This window comes from Ursus maritimus, unplaced genomic scaffold, assembly GCF_017311325.1.
Source record: "Ursus maritimus isolate PB19 unplaced genomic scaffold, ASM1731132v1 scaffold_6, whole genome shotgun sequence".
NCBI lineage: Eukaryota > Metazoa > Chordata > Mammalia > Carnivora > Ursidae > Ursus > Ursus maritimus.
Genome location: NW_024426774.1, coordinates 56,895,195 through 56,914,401, shown reverse-complemented (window position 1 = coordinate 56,914,401; position 19,207 = coordinate 56,895,195). Strand labels below are relative to the sequence as shown.

Sequence of the window (19,207 nt, the reverse complement as noted above, 5' to 3'; positions counted from 1 at the left end):
TTAATCATATTATTAAAATACTGTTTTAAAATACTTGGGTATAAAATAAATAACTCCAAACTTCTGAATTATTTTTTATCTTCCAGGAATCCCCTTCTGGTCGAAGGAAAGCTCTTGCTACTAGCAGCATCAACATGAAACAGTATGCAAGCCCTATGCCAACTCAGACTGATGTCAAGTTAAAATTCAAGCCATTGTCTAAAAAAGTTGTATCTGCCACTCTCCAGTTTTCATTATCTTGCATTTTCCTTCGGGAGGGAAAAGCCACGTAAGTGTCTTTTGTCAAGAAGACAAACTCCTTCTGAGTGTGTTTTAAAACTGTATGTAAACAGCTTTTGACTCAGTAGACTGGCAACAGTTGAGAATATCCTACTGCATACCAGTCATTCTTGCCATTCTTTGTTTCAGAGCCTGAATTAAATGAATTCCTTGTTATTTATAGTCTCTTGACTCTAGAGAATGAACAGTAATATAAAAGTGGCTATAGCAAGTTCCAAATTTTAAATTGTACGTTATAGGGCATCATACACGTTTGTTTTGTATTTCATTGTCTTCAGTATACGTAATCGTACTCTGAAGTACAGACAGTTCAATTTGTAGAGCTGTTTGATGAAGCTGAGATATAAAAGGAACGCAAAATGAAAAGTTTAGGATAAGAGGAATAAAAGAAGTAAAGGAACTTTTCCCAATTCATGTTCTTTGGCCCAGCCTTCTAAAAATTGTATAGCAAAGTACAATTTGCTATTAACTGTTCATATCAAAAATCACTTCTTAAGCACTGAATAGGCATTGCACGAAGGTAGTTCCTGCACCAGTTCTGGTCTCCTAAGGGTAAAATTCTAACTGGATAAAATGAGGTAGGCATACCTGGAGGAGGAAAAAAAGTAACGTATGCACCATGGTTGTTGCCTACAGTCAAGTCAAGGATGAGTGCGTGTTGGAGGTATAATGAAAGGGTTAAGTACCTGCTTAGAGAGGAAGATCAGTAAGGGAAGAAATGGAGATTCTCAGTCTAGACTTAAAAGGTGAGAGGAAGAAGCTAGCTATGAACATTTCGATCCAATCTAAATCACAGTTCTAAATGTATTTGAGCCAGTGGAATGTGGTTACTATAATTGGCCATGTTCGCTTGACTGATTAGACTGGATTCTGTGCGTCAGTCAAAATGAGATGTTTGGCACTCATCTACAGGGCAGCAAACGACTTGGTAGATAACAGTAAGCCTCATCTCTGGAAAGTTGGCTTTTGAGTGCGTGTGGTAGAGAGACAGTACAGAATGGAAGCAATCAGTCTTTCATCTCAGGACCTTAAATTTTAGTATTAAATACTGAGAAATTAAAAATAAAGAACTTACCCTGAAGTTAAAGCCAAAATGAAAGGAAAGGAAACACAGGAAGAAGAGAGAAAACAAAATCAGAGAAGATCCTCTGATTGCGGACTCCTTTCCACGGGGCAGCAGCAGTAAGTGAATCAGCACCATCCATGGGAGAATCTGGGTGAGAGGAATTCAGTTGAACCAAATGTCTCAATTCCAATGGAGAATTCTCGCAAAACACCCTAAACTCCCTCTCTACCTCCACACTCCTTGATTCCTAACCTCCCTCTCTACCTCCACACTCCTTGATTCCTAACCTTTCAGAGAAAAATGTTCAAGGTTAAAATCCAAAATATGAAGAAATTAAAGAAGTAAAATTAAGCAAGTTAACATTTCAAGAATAATGTTATATCTTGAAATTTTCCCCCATTGGTAGATGAGCAATTAGTAAGGCATTCCTATAAGGTAATACAACTTTTTTTGTTTATGCAGACTTTGTGTCACTAAACTTATTTTTAAAAGGGGAAATGATTTGGTTAACTTTAAGCTTACGTGAGAGATAATGCAAAGAATTAAAAAACCTGTTTAGTCTGCAAAATTGTACTATATTTAGGAGATAAGTGAATATTAATGAACATTTCTACAAAAGAGTTTTCTTGTTTTGTTTTTTATTTTATTGTTTTTGTTTTATTTACAGTATCTTAATTTGGCTTTCTGAATTTTAGGGAAGTATATCAGATTGAAATCTAGTTTGTATATAACATATTAGAAATTTGTTTTATTCACTGTAGTTTATTTGAAATTTAAGGTGAAAATAATAGATTGAGAAAACATATTATTTGGTGCTTAGAGTACTTAATGGAAACTATATACACTTATATTTAAAATACTTCAAGATAAAGACATTTTTACATTTTATCAAATACATGATATTTAACTTGTATTTAATCAACTCAGGTCATTTTTCATCTTGTAATTTTTAAAAATGCTAGACTTGAAGGTGTTTTTTTCCGTTACAGTAGTTCCTTAACTTTTGGGGAGTTATGGCCCCTTTGAGAAAAATGCACAGTTAAACAAGATTTAAGTATAATTTACAGGGGTTTACCATTTCTTTTTCTTCCTACTCACCAAATGAAAAGGGTTCATGGATTTTAGATTAAGAATTTCTATTCTAATTTATTTTGAAAGGTTGAATACTTAAAGTCTAGATCTCATTGATTTGCAAACTGTCTCACTGTTTTATGAAACAAGTTTTTATTTCCAGGTTTAATGACTAGATAACCACACTTTAATCCTATGAAGAAAATTTTAGTCTTCCACAGATCTACAGCACAGAGTTAAACTAACTCCTAACCAGTTAGTTTTTAATCCAGTTTGCTTTTTACTATTTAAACATACCATTTAAAAATTAATGAATAGGAGTATTTAGATTTTCAATAGTCTTGGGCAACTGTTTAAAAAGGCTCATTAACATATAGAAAGAAGGAACATACTATTATTTTCTTAAGCAACATTTTTTCAAACAATGTCATTTCATGAGCTGTGTAGTAAATTTTAAATCATTCGTGTAGGGATGAAGACATGCAAAGTTTGGCTAGTTTGATGAGTATGAAGCAGGCTGACATTGGCAATTTAGATGACTTTGAAGAAGATAATGAAGAAGATGATGAGAACCGAGTGAACCAAGAGGAAAAGGCAGCAAAAATTACAGGTTGGTTTTGTTAGCATTAAGCTAGAAGTTTATCTTTTTTTTTTTGCAAAGTTGAAAACTCATTCTTGTTTTCCCGGAAAAAACAATGCCTCTAACAAAATATTTTTTCTTCCTTAAAGCCTTTCTAATGTAATATAATATACCATTTAGCTCTCTGAAAACTTTATGTGCTGATGGTTAGGAACAGATTTTCACAATTTAAAATCAAGTCCAAGCTTCGTCAAGAAAGCATAAAACTTTAATGGAACTACTAATTATAGTATAAAGTAGCCTAAATATGTTCACACTTCTTTTGTCAATGTATGGGTGAACCTTCTTATAAGTAAAGATCTGCCATAAGGGTGTCAGGACAAGATGAATTGGCTACCTTCTTCTAGCTCATGTGTGTTTATTCACGTAAATTATGTGCACATTCTTTTTTTCTGAATTTGTATATATCTTATGTATCCTTATATCTAGAAGATTCCATGCAGGTATTCTTTATAGCTGATTGGTCAATAAATATTTATTGATAATCTGGCTATCATACTTGAGGAATTGATATTATACCTTTATTATTGGAGTGAAAATCAAGCACGATGAACTTCTTTCAGCTAATGAATTGTTCTAAATTTCTGTATTGATATCCCATGACTTTTTTTTTTTTAAAGATTTTATTTATTTATTTGACAGAGATAGTGACAGCCAGTGAGAGAGGGAACACAAGCAGGGGGAGTGGGTGAGGAAGAAGCAGGCTCACAGCAAAGGAGCCTGATGTGGTGCTCGATCCCATAATGTCGAGAGCACGCCCTGAGCTGAAGGCAGACACTTAACCGCTGTGCCACCCAGGCGCCCCTGATATCCCATGACTTCTATCATGTATTTACCTCTTGGTGAATGTTTCCAAATTCATACGGCACTTTGGCAGCCATCTCTTGGCTCAGCCTCAATTCTTACTATCGTAATGTTTGGGGGGTGTGGAATTTCCATTGATCACATGACCCATTTAACTCCTTAGCTAAAAACTTCCTTGACTTTCTCAACTCCAGTGATGTTCACTTCCACTCCATTTCTAGATATTTATTTTAAGGAATTGATCAGATTGTATGCAAAGATGGATGTTTTGTCCTGTACAAATTTTATAAGTTAGTATTTTCTAATTTATGATTGACATTTTGATTTATTTAACCCAAGGTTATTTAGGAGAGTGTGTTTTATCAGGGGCTTTATTTATTTATAGTTTATTTCTTTTTTAAATTTATTCAAATAAAGTTCTGAAGACTTTCAAATTTCAATCTCAGATGAGTAGTCTTTTTCTTTGTAGTCTAGATGTATGATTTATTTTTGTAAATTTTCCGTAAGTATGTTTTTACATGTATATTCTATTTATTTGATTCAGCATATATTAGACCAAATTTTAACGTTTTAGTCATTTATATTCTTATTCTTTTTGTATAGTTCATTTGTGAAAGAGAATTTCAATACTAAATTCTTTAGTGCATAAAAACTAATTTTCTAATAGTTTCATTATGGATTATAATTTGATCAGTTTGCCCCCGTTTAATGCCTTTTGCCCAGAAATTTTGCCTGATGTTAATATTTGTAACTCACGCTTTTTTTATATTTGTAGTTTCCTAGTGTATTTATCACTTTCTTTTAACCTGTATTAAGTACTTCTCTTAAAAACAGTGTTTGGTTTACCTGTCTTTATATTCTTTGCCCTTAATAGTTATATTTTTTGATAACTGCATACTTAATTTCACTTATATTACTTTATATTTTATTTGAGAATTTTCTAATTTTTTTCCCATCTACCCCTTAAATTTTACCATTCTCAAATGTTCTTTATTTAAGCATTTTTTAATAGACTAATTTGGAAGTTATACATTCTGTTTTCATTTTCATGTACTATCCTCTAAGATAAATAAGCCAGATGGATAAATAAATGAACCTATATTTCTCTAATAACATTAAAAATAAAACAGGGGTACCTGGCTGGCTAAGTTAGTAGAGTGTGTCACTCTTGATTTCAGGGTTATGAGTTCTAGCCCCATGTTGCGTGTAGAGATTACGTAAAAATAAAGTCTTTGGAAAAAATAATGAATAAAACAGAATGTGTTGACTTACCTCATGTAAGATGAGAAATTCAATATTATTTTCACTTTTAATTGAACCCCTCCCTCTAGCCCTTCCTGGCTATTATTTTTATTTCAATAATATTTTAGATGTTTTTTTCAATAATATATGCAGACATTTGCATTATGTTCATAATTGATGTCAGCAACATTTATACAGTACTTTTTAAAAATGCCATGTCTTACCTATCTTTGAGTTCTTTCTTTTATTTGACTAGCTGAAGTACTTCAGGAAGGATAAGTTAGTAACCTTCCTTTACCACCACCAGTGACTTTTACCTATCTTTCAAAATTTAATTTTATTGACATATACTCTGGGAAGCCTTTCATGCCTACTCCCTCTTAAGCTTGACCATTCCAGCCCTTGTGCTACTATTGTACTGTTTACAAATGCAGGCATTTTCTTATAGCATGAATGTTTATAACTGCAGTGGGATATAATTTGATCTTTTAATTGGAGAATATGGTTTGTTCTTTGTAGATGGCTTTTGGTTAAAACTAAATCTCAATTAGACACTACTACCATAAGTAGGAATTTAAAAAACCCACATATTTTCAGAGCTGTTTTGAGCAATGTTGTACTGTTTGGGTCATAGCAGTGGGGGGAAAAGGTGATAACAATATGTCAGAAGTTTTATGCTGGTTATTGAAAAGAAGGGACAATATTTTTGAACAAATTGTAGATATAATGAAAATATTCATTAATAATTAGATTTTATAGTTAAGCCCTTGTCTTAGTCTGTTTGGGCTGCTACAACAAAATACCACAGATGGGTACCTTATAAACAACAGAAATTTATTTCTCACAGTTCCGGAGGCTGGAAGTCTGTGGTCAAGGTGCCAGCACAGTTGGATGAGGGCCCTCTTCTGGGTCATAGACTTCTCATTGTATTCCTCACACGGTGGAAGGGGGCAAGGGATCTCTTTGGGGCCCCTTTTAGAAGGGCATTAATCTTATTCATGAAGGCTCTGCCCTCATGACCTAATCCTCTCCCAAAGGTCCCACCTCCTAATACCATCACACTGGGAATTAAGATTTCAACATATGAATTTTGGGAGGACACAAACATTCAGACCATAGTAACCCTTATTGCCTAATCATACACATACACCTTATTTTCTAAAATTCTTGTAGCAGGAATAGCTTTCTTTTAGGTAGCCTAAAATTCTCTGACCCTAATCAAAGAAGTTGTTTTAATGCAACTTATGATGATCCAAGATTTCTTTGGAATTTTACTATTTTGTGTTATTATTTATTTATGTATTTCTTTTCCCCATTTTCTGAAATTCCTTCAAGGTAGAGACTGTGTTCTAATCATTTTTTCATCACTAGCTTCTGGCACATTGTCTGGAACATATTGAGAATTTAAGATGTGTTAACTGAAAGGCCATAAACCAATGAAGGGACTTCCATCTCTTATTTTAGCCCATACTGATCACTCTGGCTTATTATCTTGTTCCATTTATTTGAGCTTTACTCATATCCTACCTAATTCAGGGTAGAGTGGTCCCATTTTATAGAAGGCATGTGATCTGGAGGAGACATAATTCAAACCTTAAATAATTCAAGACTAGTTTTCCAAAAGTAATGAATGCAGAATGTGTGTTGAGGGAGCAGGGTAGGTGGGGACAGTGGGGATTAGATGCATGCTCTAAGTCAATCCACAGTCATTGTAGCATATTTTTGCTTTGATGTTACTTTTTTTTCCTCTATTATATTTGCAGAGTACAGTCACTTAAATTAATAGCACCAACTGCATGTTATGGCATTTGTTTGGCTTCCTTAGTTGCATTTTTTAGCACATGTAAATTCCATTCCAAACTTATTATTTTTCAGGAATTTTTTTTTAGCACCAGCACTACCACTCTAAAAATGTTTTGGTAAAGTAGTTTGAAGATAGTTAAAAATATATTAAAATTTAACAACAGTAATGTTAAAGCAATAGGTTAAGACTAAACAAAATGAGGGGCTCCCTGGTGGCTCAGTCGTTAAGCGTCTGCCTTCGGCTCAGGGCGTGATCCCAGAGTCCTGGGATCAAGCCCCGCATTGGGCTCCTCCGCTGGGAGCCTGCTTCTTCCTCTCCCACTCCCCTGCTTGTGTTCCCTCTCTCGCTGGCTGTCTCTCTCTCTGTCAAATAAATAAATAAATAATCTTAAAAAAAAAAAAAAGACTAAACAAAATGAATGCATTTTATAAACATGGTACAAATAAAGTATGGTGGTATTTTTATTTACCAGTTAAAGTGGCAGTAATTTAAACACAGCTTATATTCACTCTTCCTTGCAGTTTTGAAATTGCTGACAGAATGTTTATGGAGGAAAGAATCGTTATTTTAAATTTTGCCTCTATTAATTATATCTTTATATTGCAATATAAATGCATAAAATGCAATCACATATCAGTAAAAATTATATGGATATATTATTTCCCCAACTAAGCTGCAAACTTCTTGAGGGAACAGACTGTTAAATTATTTTGTGATACTTTAGATTGATACCTAGAGGCTATTCATTTAGTCCATGATTTCTTATGGAATATTGCTGTTAGATCAATAATAATTAACAAATATTATCTTCTGAAATTACAGTCTTTGCTATAAGGTAAACATAAATTCGTGATATCTGTACTTGGATTGATTAAAAATCCCTACCCTGTTGTCTCTGAGACAAAATTCACGGCTAACTGGAAACATATTTTGGAACTGGCTCTTAGACAGAAACCTTTTATTGATACTGTTATGTACAGGTGCATTCTACAGAGGGGCAGCACCAGTAAATGGGCAAGGAAATTTTGAATTACAATTAGAAGAATCACTGAAATGTACTGGGAATAATAGGCCTTGGAAATGGAGAAACAAAGCCTATTAGTGGGAAAGTTTATTATAGCCAGTGTTAGAAAACATATATGATTTTAAAACAGTCAGTGTGCCTCCATCTGTATATGGCAACCTCAGAATGCATGAACCACTGTATAGCAATATGACCATCTTTGGGATTTCTGTTGAATTTCTGAATACATATCAACAAGAAGGAAAAAAGATTCCTCCATAAATAACAATGTCCTGTTGAATACATCTCAGAAAGTCAGGTTCAGCTGAAGCAGTTTATAGCAGAGCATTATTGGAGAAACTCAGACATTATGAAATACCAGAAAGATACCAGTATACTTAAAGCCGTTGCAAAGATAACCAAGGATTCTGCTTAGGTTCAACCAGACATTCAGGCTTATGTGACCTATTCAGGTCACTAAACTAAGCATTAGATTCACTTAGAAGGATATTAGAAACACAGAAACACAGCAGCATGCCAGCAGAGCATTCTTTTTTCACTGGAGTCCTCACAGCATCCCAGGTGCTATTTTTTGACCTCTATCTCCACATGACAGCTTGCATACAAGGAGAGTAGATCCACATAGTTAAAAGCAGGGATTGCCTTGGTTTCTAATCCATGCTGCCCAAGAGCTGGTATCTTTTGAAATAGCTTAATAGGTATAGCTTCCAGGGTCTCTGTAATGGAAGTGCCTAGTTATGAGTCCACAATCAGAAAAGCCCAAAACTGTGGCCTTCCATCAGGTATATAGTCCATTCAGAGTCTTCCCATCCAGATGCAGTTTATAAATTAAGATTCATTTTTACCATAAGCACTATTGCCTGGTGTTTATTAATCCCTTTCCTATAGTTTGTAAAGTTAATTTGGGAGGAGGAAGAGTGACATATTGACTCACTTCAGAGAATATGATCTTAAACATAGATGGTAGTAGAGGAGATAACAGTTCATATTTGAAGAGCTAAAGTTGATTATGGGAAGCCTTAGCCTAACCTCTGACATTACGTGTCCTACTCACTAGGACTATGAATGGGGAAAAACAGGTCTTCTTCCTTTGAGTAGAAGGTCTCTCACAATGAACTTGGGACTGTGGTCAGAGAATAATACATCCATTAATTTGCTTCCGGTTTTTACCTGGCCATTTACTCTCCAATACCTAGGATACTAATGAACAAAATCATAGGCTTGCTGTGGGCTATATAAAATAATAGAATAAAAATGGCCACTATTTTGGAGTTCTTTGTAAAGGATAAGAATTTCTGGAATATTGCATCTTTTATTTAGGTATTAAGATTGGAAAACGGTGTAAAATCAGAAAGCTAGGAGCATTTATGATCCATTGAGCTAAAAAGTTGATAAGTTATCACAACTACCTCCTTTTTAAAGGAATTTAGGACCCTAGTAAGAGAAACCGAAGACAGTAAGAATATCTCCTCCTAGTGTTTATTTATTTCTTTATTTTTTAAAAGATTTTATTTATTTATTTGATAGAGACAGCCAGCAAGCGAGGGAACACAAGCAAGGGGAGTGGGAGAGGAAGAAGCAGGCTCCCAGCGGAGGAGCCTGACGTGGGGCTCGATCCCAGACCTCCAGGATCACACCCTGAGCTGAGGGCAGATGCTTAACAACTGAGCCACCCAGGCGCCCCTCTCCTACTAGTGTTTAGAACTCAAGTACGTCAACTCAGAGACCAGAAGTGGCAGAAGATAGAGATTACAAATTCATCCTCCTTTCTTTGTCACTCTTAAACCCTAATTAATGTTGCTTTGTACTAATGACAACATTCTGTAGGCCTCCCTGCCTCCGTAGGAAACTCCAGAAGAATTCTGGTGATACTGAGAGCCCATCTGACAGGGCCAGAATGTAAGTGAGAGCTCTCAAGAGAAAGTTAGAAGCTTTCCAATATTTAGGGGAGGTGCCAGAAGACAATGAATATTCTAAGTACTGATATGCATTCTCTGAGGATTTGTCCTAGGTTGAGAGGTTGGTTTAACCAATTAACAGAATAAAGGAGAAAAACCATATAATCATCTCAATAGATATATAAAAAGGAGTGTTTGACAAAATTCAGTACCAAGTTTCTCAGCAAGATTTCAATGTAAGAGAATTTCTTCATTTTGATTAAGAATATCTATGAAAAGCTGCAGCTAATATCATATGTAATGGTAAATTATTGAATACTTTTCTCCTAAGACTGGGAATGAGGCAAAGATGTTTTGCTTTCACCACTTATGTTTAACATGATACTGGAGATCCTAGCAAGGTCACAGGATATAAGATTAATATAGAAAAAATCTATTTTTATATATGAACAACAAACATTTGGGAAATGAAATTAACAAAATAATTCCATTTACAATTGAGGCTAAAAATGGTATAGATACTTAGAAATAAATTTAATAAAAGATGTAGAAAAACCTCTACATTGAAAACTGTAATAAAAATACTGAAGGTAATTACAGAAGACCTTAATAAATGGAGAAATGTTCTATATATTCACAGATGAGAAGACTCAATATTATTAAGATTTCAGTCCTTCCCAAGTCAATCTGTAGATCCAACTCAGTGCCAGTCATAATCCTAGCAGGCTTTTTTAAAAAAATATATAGAAATTGAAAAGCTGACTTTAAAATATATTTGGAAATGCAAAGGACCTGAATAACAATACAATTTTGGAAAAGAACAGGATCATAATATTAATACTACTTGACAGCAAGATTTACTATGAAGGTATAATAATCAATATAGTATGGTATTGGCATAGGTCAGTGGAACGAAACAAAGTTCTGAAGTAGACCCCAACTTATTTCGCCAATTAATTTTCAACAAAGGTACAGCATAATTCAGTGAGGAAAGGAAGTCTTTTCAACAGATTATTTTGAAACACTCAGATGTCCACGTGGAAAAGATGAGCCTCAATTCCTACCTTTCAGGATATATAAACATTAATTCAAGGTCGATCATAGACTTCCAATGTAAAAGCTAAAACAATAAAGCTTCTGGGGAGAAAAAAAAAAATAGGAACAATGTATTTGTGACCTGAGTACAGGCAGAGTGTTCATACATAAGACATAGGTGAGTAAACATGAAAGAAAAGTTTGATAAATTAAACTTCATCAAAATTAAAAACTTAATGCTCATCAAAATAGATAATTGAGAAAATGTATGGGTAAGTCACAGGCTAGAAGAAAATATTCACCAAGTAGATATCTGACATGTCTTGCATTCAGAATAGATTTTTTTAGATGTGTGACATCTCAGTAGTAAAAACACAACCCTATTTAAAAAAACTTATTTTTAAAGATTTTATTTTAAGTAATCTCTACACCAAACATGGGGCTCAAATTTACAACCCCAAGATTAAGAGTTGTATGCTCTACTGACTGAGCCAACCAGGCACCCCAACCCTATTTTTTAAGAAAATGGTCAAGAAATTGAATATGTGGTCCCCAAAGAAAGCTATATCACTGGCCAGTAATCCCATGGAAATGATCTCAGCTTCACTTGCAATAAGGAAAGCAAATTAAAATCACAATGCGTTTATAATTCCACACCCAGTAGAATGGTTATAAGACTGACAATACTAAGTATTGGCAAGGATGTGCGCTAACTGGAACTTTCATCCATTGTTGGTAAAGTGGTACGATCACTTGGGGAATTTCTTATAACACTAAACATATACTACCTCTGACCTAGTAATTCCACTCCTTTTTTTTAAATTTTTTTATTTTTTTTTAAAAGATTTTATTTATTCATTTGGCAAAGATAGAGACAGCCAGTGAGAGAGGGACCACAAGCAGGGGGAGTGGGAGAGGAAGAAGCAGGCTCCCAGCAGAGGAGCTTGATGTGGGGCTCAATCCCAGAACACCGGGATCACGCCCTGAGCCGAAGGCAGACGCTTAACAACTAACCCACCCAGGTGCCCCAGTAACTCCGCTCCTTGATATTTATCCAAAAGAAGTAAAAACACATGTCCACAAAAAGATTTGTACAAAAATGTTCATAGCATTTTAATTCATAATAGCCCTGAACTGGAAACAGCTCAGGTGTACATCAATAGGGCAGTGGCTACATAGACTGTAGTACAGTTGACCCTTGAACAACATGGGGGTGAGGTGTGTCAACTCCCTGGGTAGTCCAAAATCCATTTGTAACTTTTGACTCCCCATAAACTTAACTACTAATAGCCTTCTGTTAACCAAAAGCCTTATTGATAACATAAACAGTTGATTAACCCTTGTTTTATATGTATTATATACTGTAGTCTTACAATAAAGTAAGCTAGAAAAAAGAGAATGTTATTAAAGTCATAAGGAAAATACATTTATTTATAGGACTGTATTGTATGTATCGAAAAAAATCTAGTATAAGTTCAAACTCATGTTGTTCAAGGGTCAGCTGTATATTCATGAATGGAATGCCTTTCAATAAAAATGAACAGTTGTTATGTTCAACATCATGAATGTATTTCAAAACCATATGCTGAATGCAAGAAGTCCATTTATGTGACGTTCTGGAAGAGGCAAAACCAATCCTGTGTGATGGTGATAGCCTGTGGTGTTGGGGATTGATTGAAAAGAGGCATGAGGAAACTCAAGGGGGTGATGCAAATATTCTGGATCTTGGGTTACGTGGGTGGTATACATTTATCAAAATTCATTGAATTATACAATTTAAGGTTTGTGCCTTTCACATAGTGCATATGAAAAATCCTAGAAGGTAACATAAAAATTACTGTTAAGTATATTAGATTAGTAAGAAAATAAGTGCTTTCCAACTTTCTGATTTATTGATCCGTGTGGTAGCTAGTCTTTAAAAATTGTCTCTCAGTGAATCATGCTTCCTACTATTCATGCCCTTTGATAGTCCTCTCTCTTGCATCTGGGCTAGCCCTGCAAATTACTTTAAACCATAGAATTGGTTGTGGAAGTAACACTTAGTGACCTCTAAAGCTAAGTCATAAAGTGCCTCATATCATCTACCTGGCCCTCTTATAAAGCATGTTCAGGGGAAGGCCAGCTGCCATGTAAAAAAGTCCAGCCACCCTGAGATTGCTATGCTGAGACGAACTCCAAACTAACTATGTGGACAGGACAGTTTGGGAGAGAGATATGCCTGGCCAACCTCCACTTGTTTCTGCTTTCTCAACTGAAATACCAAACATGCAAGTGAAGAAGCCATTTTGGACATCCATCCCAGTTCAAGCTTTCAAATGACTTCAGCCCCAGTCCCGATCTAACTGTAATGAACCACCCCACTAAGTCCAGTCACCCCACAGAAGTGTGAGAGATTGTAATTTGTTGTTTTAAGCCAAATTTTGGGGAGATATGGCTTAAACTATAACACTTCTATAGGCAAATGAAATATAGATACATGTATAGATATATAGATAGACATATAGATAAACACATAGATTAAAAATACTATTTCTGTAATTAAAAAATAAAGTTAGATATTTCTGCCTCTCCAAATGCAATGCCAATATTGTGACTCATTTAGTTCATTCATTCATTCACTTACAACATGTGTTAAGTCCCAACCTTGCTAAAAATTGCTGTGTTTCAGAGATGAAAGATGAACGTGACATAGATATACAGCTATTTGATTCCATTTTTTGTGTAATTGTGTGAGGGGAATGTCTCAGGTCATTAGGGTGAAAATGCCCAGTAGTCAAGTCTAGTACTTACTAAATATCTGAGGATTATCTGCATTTCTGCATTAAGCCAGGAGAATAGATGAATTCTTCCAGCAAGAGCATTTAGGGAGAAAAAAAAGAATAGGACCTATGATGGAGTTCTAGGGAATGATAATATTTAAGAGGTGGGGGATGGGGGCGCCTGGGTGGCACAGCGGTTAAGCGTCTGCCTTCGGCTCAGGGCGTGATCCCGGCGTTATGGGATCGAGCCCCACATCAGGCTCCTCCTCTATGAGCCTGCCTCTTCCTCTCCCACTCCCCCTGCTTGTGCTCCCTCTCTCGCTGGCTGTCTTTATCTCTGTCAAATAAATAAATAAAATCTTTAAAAAAAAAAAAAAAAGAGGTGGGGGATGAATAGTTATCATTAAATGAGACCAAGACAGAACTATCAAAGAGCTAGGAGAACCAGGCGGTACTATTGTCCTGGAAGGGGCAAAAGGAATTTCAAGGAAGGAAGGGCTAATTACATTTATTCATACAGAGATCAAGTATAAGAGCTGAAAGGTATCTAGTATACTTGCCATCTAGACTATGCAATGGTGACCTCAGTGAGAACAATTTTGGTAAGGGTGATGGATAAAGGTGGACATAAAAACAGTGCAGTGAGTTGAAGAATAAATGGTAGGTGAGAAATTGTGGACTACTATGTTTTAAAGTTGTCTTCTTATGAAGATTAAGAGAGTCTGGCCAAACTAGAAAGGGCTTATGGTTGAGAGACTTTAAAAAAAAAAATTGGGAGCAACTTGGATCATAAGAATAAGCCACTGAGGTTTACTAATTAATTAAGAGTAAGCTCTTGGAGCTCCTGGGGGCCGACTACTCAATGTCTACTTTTCTGCCTGAAGTAGCCGCTTTGTGAAGCAGCCCTATTGTGATACACCATGGGATTAAAAATCATATTTTTAAACGCATTAGTTATATCCATGAATCAAATATTTATGGACCTGAGCCTTTGAGAAAAGTGACATCTTTTGAACCTTGATCTCTGCTAGGAAGTTGAAAGGTTACTGTCTTAGACCATCTTAAAATGAGATAGACCTGTACTGAATCTTGTTATGCTTTAGAGGGAACAATGAGGATGCTACAAGATTTGTAGGTATGTTCTAGCTCTAGGCGGCTTATTTTTTCTTCTTCTTTTAACTCAGCTACAGACTTTCTCAAAAGGAAAACATCTCCTACTCTTAATACCACCACCCCAACCACCTTTTTTTGTTCAACGTGATAATCTCTTGTGGTCAATTTCTATCTTCTTTTGCCTTCCTAACAGTAAATGAGAGTCTCAAATTACTTGACCCTTTGGTTCGATTGCCTGCCCCTAATTTAGTTTTCCTTCTTATTCTCAGCAATGTGAAGCAAGTCCAGACTAACACACTGTTGCTATGACTAAGTTTTACACTACAAGTTTATTGCTCAATTTGAGTAGCACTGGGGTAGAAATTTGTTTGTGCTATTACATAACATCCTTAGCATTTTTCAAATGTGTAAATATTTGGTGAAACAAGACTATAGTCAGTAATATGGTATTATATAAATATATTGGGCCAGGAAGGGTGTTGGTCAAGGTAGTATACTACTGAGAAAGCTTCCCACTGAAAACAATTCTGGGAATAAGTTTTTGTCATAAATCTTATAAATTTTAAACTTTTTCTGATTATATATTATAAAACACATTGGCTGTAGGAAATTTAAAAAAACAAAAGTTTTTTTTTCCATTAATTAATCAATTTATTTTTGTTTTGGAGAAGGAGAGATAGAATCTTTTTTTTTTTTAATTTATTTATTTTGACAGAGATAGACAGCGAGCGAGAGAGGGAACACAATCAGGGGGAGTGGGAGAGGAAGAAGCAGGCTCCCAGCGGAGGAGCCCGATGTGGGACTTGATCCCGGAACGCCGGGATCACGCCCTGAGCCGAAGGCAGTTGCCTAACGACTGCGCTACCCAGGCACCCCGAGAGAGAGAATCTTAAGCAGGCTCCATGCCCAGTGCAGAGCCTCGTGTGGGGCTCAGTCTCACAACCCTGAGATCATGACCTTAGCCGAAATCAAGAGTCAGACACTTAACTGACTGAGCCACCCAGGTGCCCTGAAAAGTGCTTTTTTAAAGGGAGAAATACATAACAAAATTATGTATTTTATGCTCCAGCCCAACATCTGTGACTGCCAATTGAATTATTTCCATGGGAAGTTTCGCAGACACCTGTAGCTTGGTATGTTCCAAACCAAACCCCCATCACAGTGGTAGAATACTACCCACATAGTCACCCAAGACAGAAAGCTGACACTTGTTCTAGATTCCTTTCCCTATCCCTCATGTCAAATTTACCACCAAATCATTATTCTTAATTTTTTCTTTAATTAGCCAATATTTATTGATTGCCTCCTTTTGTGGAGTGATGATGCTGACCTACTCATCTTTCTTCCTGTTCTGTTTTTTTCCAAATGCTGCCACCATGTTGCTGCTGCTGGAGTGATGTTTCTAAAATATACATTTTGATTTTTCAATGGATTCCCACAGTTCTCAGAATAAAGTTCACATTCTTTGGTTTGATCACAATAATCTTTAGAATAGGGCATTTGCCATACTCATCTCATTATTTTCTACCTCTGGCATCTTAAACCCCAAACAACTTGCAGTTCTTCAAATGTGTCTTGTTCTCTTTTGTCTCCCTTTTGTCCTGGAGAATGCTCTCCATTTTGTCTTTTATAATAATAATAATAATAATAATAATAATAATAATAATAATAATAATATAATAATGTCTTGTATTTAAATAAATTTAATAAGTTCAGAAGGCCTTCCTGACTTTAGATTGAGCTGTATGCCTCCCTTACACTTTCACATGGCCTGTAATGCATATCTCAATCATAATATTTATCATTTTTATACTATATAATGCTTCACTTGTCTGTCCCACAAAAATATAAAGCCATGAGAGCAGGTACTACCAAAGATATATAACAAGTATTTGATAAATATTTATTAAATAGGTAAGTGGTTTTTCTTTGGAGGTTGTCTCTTACTATGATTTAAATTAACATTTATTTGCATACCAAATAGAGGAGGTTTTGGTATAGCTAATTAGTATTGCCTTTCACTTTGTTAATATGAATGAAAGTTCTAGAAGCAGAAGTTCTAGGAGGAATGTAAAGATTTATTTAAGTTATGGATAAATAGGAAAACTAGGATAAGAAGGACAACTCATCAGTTACAATGAGAAGAAGAAATTATTTTGGGTTAATGAGGAAATGGTCATCAGTGATACTAAATGTCACTAAAAACAGGATGAGGGGGAGGAAACATTCTAAACATTCAGAAGAATCACAGTGTAAATAATTTAATCATGTGATGGAGTCCTCCTGGTATTATTTAAAGAAATGCCCGGGATGCCTGGATTGCTCATTTGGTTAAGCATCTGCCTGCTACTTGGGTCATGGTCTTGGGGTCCTGGGATCGAGCCCCACACCAGGCTCCATGCTCAGTAAGGCATCTGCTTCTCCCTCTTTCTCTGTCCCTCCCCTCTGCTCATGCTCTCTCTCTCCCCTCTCAAGTGAATAAATAAAATCTTAAAAAGAAAGAAAGAAAGAAAGAAAGAAAGAAAGAAAGAAAAACAGGACCAAGTCTAATATTTCTTTGATATTCCCTAATGCTACTCGTTATAGACGATATTTTTTAAAATGATTGATTTCTACCTTCATTGACTATAAAATAATTAAAATGTATTAGCTATATAAAGAAAACAAATCTGAGTATTATTTTCGAGTTTTTAACCTAGAGGCACCTAGGTGGCTCAGTTGGTTGAGCAGCCAACTCTTGGTTTCAGTTGGGGTGGTGATCCCAGGATTGTGAGATCAAGCCCCAGGTAGCCTCCATGCTCAGTGGGGAGTCTGCTTCAGATTCTCTCTTTGTCCCTTTGCCCCCCCCCCAACTTGCACACACATTCTCTCTAAAATAAGTAAATAAAACTTTTTAAAAAATAAAGTGTTTTAACCTAGTAATTGTGCATCTGGGAATACAGTGCAAATAAATGTTACTAATATACATGATAAAATGTGGATATTAGTAATAATACCTCAGGCTATTTATGGGAATTAATGCTGGTAATGTATGCAAAGCCCTCCCCACTGCTTAATAAATATTAGCTGCTGCTGTTAATATTTTTTTTCATGCTTTCAAAGTTAAAAATCATTTGCAAATTTTTAATAATATGTAACTAGTAATAAGACTGGTAATCACTTACACTGATCCTCCACTCCATTATATTTCCTTAAAAATTACAACGTTATAACTAGTTGTGAGAGGTAAAGGATCTAGTTTCTGGATGAGCTCTATGTTAATGAGGAGTTTACTAGGTTGAGTGGGAGTGGGGTTTAAAACTCTTGGTAGAATAAAATGAAAGAAGACATATTATAAAGCCTGACTCTTCAACTCTTACTGTTCAAAATCACACAAAGAGTTCAGTTGGTATTGTGTTTACTCCTTATGTTCTGTGGTTTACTTGACTATCTCAAGCAATTTTATTGATGCAAAATGTATTTCTGTTCAAGACAAAAGAACTGAATAAGTTTATCAAATGTGTATATATATTTAGCTCAAAGATCTGTAAAATAACACTTGTATTTCTGACCACCTAATACTCTAGTAGTCATTTACTAAATCTGTTTCAATATTCACATTTTTACAGAATGTAAGTTCCAGAAGGGCAATACCATATATGTTTTTTTCATCTTTGTGTCCCAAGGATAATACTTGGCACAGAGTGGTATTTATTCAACAACAAATGAATGGATGAAGGCAACCTTATTATAATTGTGTATTCTGTGATTTAGTTAAAATAAAATTTTGAATGTGTACTTAGATTCACAGTGTTAAAGAACACCATTTTTAAGTTGAATTTACAACTCTTTTCTATTTTTAACCATTTTTTTCCCTTTCCCCCTGAATAATCTGGATCTGTTTGGTTTGTCCTAATACATAAGCTATTCCCAGGTTGTAACTTTGGAAACAGCAAGGATTAGCTAGAATAACCCAGTAGGCTTTTATTATTTTTTCCAAGCTAATTTTCACTTCGTGGATGGTAATTGCACATATTCAGAGTTGTCCAAATATATATGACTCATGTTAAAAATTCTATTTATGCACAAAATGAATTCTATCTTATTTTAATATTTTTCTATCTAACCTTGGCTAGGGTTAAATTATAAGATTTCCTAAAGCCAATCCTCAAGAGTTCCCTTAAAACAACAATTGCCTCAGAAAACAGGAGTAGAAAGTAGTAGCTGTTGCCTGCTTTTCTTATTTTGTGCTGATTTTTAAAATTCTAGAACATGAACAAGTGCTTTTTCTGTTCATGATTCGTGTAGATAAAATCTTAAAAGCTTTAGTTTGCATTTATAATATGAAACAAATAGTACATCTTTTCTATAGTATCAGGAAACATTTTTTTTATTGTTTTAACTGCATCTAAAGCACTGTTTTATAAATACAAAATGTGGTTACTGAAAGCCAATGTCAACTTCTTGGGTTATTATATTTGTTTTGTGTTTAT

At 35.1% G+C, this 19,207-nt stretch overlaps 1 protein-coding gene across 5 annotated transcripts in view; it reads left to right on the top strand.

The window, feature by feature from the left end:
- The window catches only part of EHBP1 (EH domain binding protein 1), a 327,617-nt gene that overhangs the window by 123,959 nt on the left and 184,451 nt on the right, over nucleotides 1–19,207 (top strand). For all 5 annotated transcript variants that reach the window (XM_040623431.1, XM_040623432.1, XM_040623430.1 and 2 more), the window contains exons 6-7: nucleotides 87–268; nucleotides 2,887–3,026. In XM_040623431.1, coding sequence (XP_040479365.1) covers nucleotides 87–268; nucleotides 2,887–3,026 — 322 coding nt within the window. The remainder of the gene's footprint in view (nucleotides 1–86; nucleotides 269–2,886; nucleotides 3,027–19,207) is intronic.